The sequence below is a fragment of the Quercus suber genome, unplaced genomic scaffold (assembly GCF_002906115.3).
Source record: "Quercus suber isolate HL8 unplaced genomic scaffold, Cork oak 2.0 scaffold_56, whole genome shotgun sequence".
Taxonomy (NCBI): Eukaryota; Viridiplantae; Streptophyta; class Magnoliopsida; order Fagales; family Fagaceae; genus Quercus; species Quercus suber.
This window is the reverse complement of record NW_027069521.1, coordinates 369,729-374,423: the sequence shown is the minus strand read 5'-3', so window position 1 is coordinate 374,423 and position 4,695 is coordinate 369,729. Positions and strand designations below refer to the sequence as shown.

Here is a 4,695-nt window from a genome sequence, read left to right as displayed (position 1 = left end):
TTTTTTTTTGAGAAATAATTACAATATATTGCTAATCCTGTAACTCGAACTCTTTTCTCCTTAGAGCTCTAAGTTATTTGTGTATGGAAATGTGTCAATTCAATTACAAAGCCTTTGGCGATAACAGTATCATCTCTAAATAGACTGATAAAGTAATTTGATAACAGACCAATAAATAGCAGTATCATCTCTTGCTTCGAAAACCTCAAAACAACAAGAGTTCTCTTTCTCCCCCCATCTTCAAATACTATTCTATCCCACAAGGTGCGAGGCTTTTTCTCCATCCCCATATATTATCATTTCTTAAAAACCAAAACCATGACGGTATGCAAGATGTCTATGCTATTAAAAAATAAATATACTTTCTTATAATTCAAAGTTGCTTCATTTGTGATTATTATTGTTTTGTTTCTTCAGCAAAAGGTGGTCCTCCAGGTTACCATGGATGGGCAGAGGTGTTGTTTCCGCATTATGAAAGGCGACCATGCTCGCAAAAAAGCCATGAGGATTGCAGTTGGCCTTTCAGGTAACAAAACCCACGTTGTATTGTATTACAAAATTTGTAACACTACATATTAACACCACTTGAACCTATTTATTATAGCTGTTAATTAATTTGTTGATGCATGTGACACTTGCAGGAGTGGAATCAGCAACTATAAAAGGGCAAGACAAGGACCAAATAGAGGTGAAAGGCAGGGGGATCGATACCGTTAAACTTGCAACGTTACTAAGGAAGAAAGTAGGGCATGCAAGCATAGTAAGCGTTGCAGAAGAGAAGAAAGAAGAGAAAAAAGATGAACTGAAGATACAGTACATGGTTGGGCCTCCTTGTTATGGTTTGCCTCCATACACATGCTATGAGATTCCCAGATATGACACACCTTGCTCCATAATGTAATTTTATACCAACCATCAGCAAAAGTAACCACAAAGAGGGAGACACTTGAAGGGTTAAACTATACATCTTCTGGTCTTCAACATGAATTCCTCTAATGGATAATTTTCCATTTAGAAAAGACAAATTTTTCTTAATACCCAAAAATAAAGTCCTCAATGCTTCATGAGGTGATGGAGATGCATATTCTACTTTAAATTAGGGCTTGGTTTCATTATATGTTGTTGATGTTGTTTTTCTCTCCTCAGAGAGAACTTCAAATAAGTTTGGTTTTAGTTGTTTCCCGTTTGACAACAAGGACAATTTAGCCACACTAGAAATTGTAAGTTAATTGTTGTTGGAGTATTTGTATTGCAAGTTGTTAAGAATGAATAATAAAGTAATACTATTAGCGTTGAGCTCCTATAAAATTAATATTAATATACCAATATAATATTTGTGAAATTTATTGCAACATTGTTCTTCTAGATAGTTTGGGCCGGCTTGTTTTTGGTCACGTGTATGTACACATTGACGCCATTTCAAGTAACCTTAGTTCCACTCAAACACAAAATTGGACTGATTCAGATAATTCTATGTAAACTTGTCTACTTTCATGACTTCTATGGAAAAATCCAAAAGAGTTCTTCATTGGAAGGTGTTAAAGTCCATCATACAAAGTAATAATTAAAATACTTGACATTAATTAAATACAAGCAGTCTAAGGGATACTTCAACTCTTAGCAAAAATATAGAAAAATGGTTAAAGGTGACCATGCTCGCAAAAAAGCCATGAGGATTGCAGTATGCCTTTCAGGTAACAAAACCCACGTTGTATTGTATTACAAACAGGGGGGGGGGGAGGAGGTGCCCCTGAACTTTCAAAAATTTTACCAATAATGATAGTATATTGAACTGCAATGTCTTATTTGCCCCTCCTACACAAAAGACAAAAAAACCTTTTCTATTTATTGGAAACAACATAGTGCTACTCGGTTCGGAACTCAATTGCCTTAGTTAACAGAGGCTAATTAGTAACGTTGTTTATATTATTTAGAAATATAAAAAGTGCATGAAAATATAGGTAATGTTATTTAAAAATTGAAAACTGTTGCTTAAAATATCATAGCAAACGGCTCTTAGAACTCTAAAATTACTATAATATAAAACTATGGGTTCCACCTAGTAATGATTTAAAAAAAAAAAAAAAAAAACAATCTACTATTAATGCTATACACCTATACGGAACAGGAATCACAGCAGTCTAATATTAATAGAATTCTGAAAAGAAACCGTGTATATATAATATAGTATAAAGCACGCCTCCCATAAAAAAATTTAGAAAAAAAAATCTTTTGATACGTCTCTTTCAATTTGTATCTTAGAGTTTCTGTTGAGTTTTTAAAAGCATTCAAGCTGAGTTTTAGATGTTTAAACTTAACTAGACAACAAATATAAAATGATCAAACTTTTCTTAAACTTGAACTAAGCCTATTAATTATATTTAAGTCTAAATTTGTCAAATAGTCCAAGAACTTAAGCTCGACTTGGCCTAACATGATTCATTAGTCAAACCAAGCTCAAACTCAATATCAATTTTGTTGGAAATTTAGACCCCTTAAACAACCAGATTGCGTAGCCTAGATTAATTAGCCAAGTTGTTACTTAGTCAAATTAAGCAATTCTAGGTTAAAACAATCCAAACAATCATATCAAGAATATAAAGCAACGGAAAATAAATAACACAAGATATGATCACCCAGGAAACCACACGGTAAAAACCTGGGGAGGATTTGACCCACCGATCCTCAAGGCTAACCTGAATTCACTATGAAAGAATTGAAGTTCGTACAAAAGGACTACAAGCTCCCCGCTCGACTTTTTTTTTTTTTTTTGGTTGTTTTCAGCTTGGAACGTGGTCATATAAATAAGTGCTTGTGTCAATAATAGTTGCAGAGCTTGAAATGTACGATGCCAAGCAATGAGTATTACGTTGCATGTTACATGTCCTCTAGTGTTCCTCTCTAGTATTTCGAGGAGATTGACTTGAAAAGAATCAGATGACTTTTCGCAGTGTATGAGAAAATTAAAAAAGTTTCAATCTTCTCACAATTTTGTGATGACCTAATGAATATAATTAATGGATTTTAACAAATTATTTTTTTTTAGAAACAAGATTTCAACGATTTTTTTTTTAGAGGATTCAATCTATGACATTTGCTCTTGATGATATTTTTTTATCATTAAACTAACATATTAATCAGTTTTTGAGTTTCAATTACCTTAATTAGTAAAATCTCTGATAGTTGAGTAAGAGATTTAAGATTTAATGACTTATCAAATGAAAGTTTGTGTTTTTATTTATTTATATTTATTTATGATTTTTGTCACATTTATTTATAAATTCTAGACAAAAAAGCAAAATTTATCCTCTATGTTTCACCAAAATTCATTTAAGTCCTTTAATTTTCAAGTTTATTAAATTAAGGTTTTTTCATCAACTTTTTTCATATGTTGTGATTAATTTTTCAATTTTTTTAATTTTTTCTTCAAATTTTTAAATTAAAAAAAAAATTGAATTAATGATTGAAGAATATTTTTCAATTTTTTTTTCCAAATAATTTTAACAAAAATTGCCGGAAAGTCTTTAATTAAATAAATCTAAAATTTAGAGGACTAAAATGAATAAATCCAAAGTTAAAAGACTGAAATAAATTCTAAATAAACTTACAGTGTGAGTTTTGTATTTTAACTTAAATTTTATATAATAAAATTTGTAATATTCACAATATCACGCTACGATGTTATGTTGACTAAAGTGGCTTTATATAAAACAAAAGAAAAGTATACTAAGCTGAGTTCTTATTATCATATTTATTGTTTTCAGAAAAAAGAAAAAGAAAAAAAGACTATCGTATTTATTTTTCTGTTTATTGGAAAAGAGTTTCCAGCACTATTAGTATCTTTAAAAAAAAGTATTATCAATCCTATCTGTTTAAGATCCAACTCAAATGGAATCGAGGATAAATTAATTGAAAAGACGTGTGAATAAAATTCGAAGATTTACTAGAAATCTAGGGTATCAACTAACAATTTTTGTAAAACCTTTGGAGTAACAATTAATCTGCAGGATTCGACAGAACTTGGATGAAAAAAACACTCATTCATTAAAACTTACGAAATTAGTACAAAGTCACATGGTGGCCAAAAGTTTCTTCATTTCTTGTTTAGTTAATTTGTTAAAAATTGACAATATTTAATTATTTACACCAAAAGAAGATCAGAAGAAGAAGATAATATGTCTGCTGTCAATTCAAAATCTTAAATTGCAATTTGCAACGAAAAGCACATATAAAAACAAAAATACAAAAAGTGCTAAATAATTAATACTGTATATTTTGTTACATGCTTATATTTTTTATTTTAAAATTTTATGAAACTGTCTTTTTATTTTTTTTAAATGATCAACCAAATTTTTTTTTCGTGTTTTTAGATATTTTTGTTGGTTTTTTTTTTTAATAATTTCAATTATTTTTCATGTTATATAGATATTTTTATTGAATATACATAATTTTTATATAAAATTTTATTAATATACAGTTAATTCGGTAACTCAATATGGGTTGACCCATTGACCCAAAGCTTACAATAGGTCAAGATGTTAAGTTATGGTTTGACTATAATAACTACGACATATTCTCTCTCTCTCTCTCTCTCTCTCTCTCTCTCTGTGTACTAACATAGTTTACGTAAAACTCTATTATAGAAATTTCAAAGAGCTTAAAAGTAGTACTCCATCAGCATTCTAATTCCAAAAT

The 4,695-nt window shown here is 29.7% G+C and overlaps 1 protein-coding gene across 1 annotated transcript; it reads left to right on the top strand.

Moving 5' to 3' along the window:
- The first annotated feature begins 225 nt into the window (after positions 1 to 225).
- Positions 226 to 1,291, top strand: LOC112002839 (heavy metal-associated isoprenylated plant protein 46). Its single transcript, XM_024034986.2, has 3 exons — positions 226 to 324; positions 418 to 526; positions 642 to 1,291. Exons 1-3 carry the CDS (start codon positions 319 to 321, stop codon positions 899 to 901), a joined length of 375 nt encoding a protein of 124 aa, XP_023890754.1. The 5' UTR covers positions 226 to 318; the 3' UTR covers positions 902 to 1,291.
- Positions 1,292 to 4,695: the final 3,404 nt, after the last annotated feature.

Bases quoted from the DNA above. Each gene is read 5' to 3' on its own strand.
- LOC112002839 (XM_024034986.2), top strand. The intron at 527-641 runs GTAACAAAACCC...TGACACTTGCAG, and splicing joins GATTGCAGTTGGCCTTTCAG to GAGTGGAATCAGCAACTATA.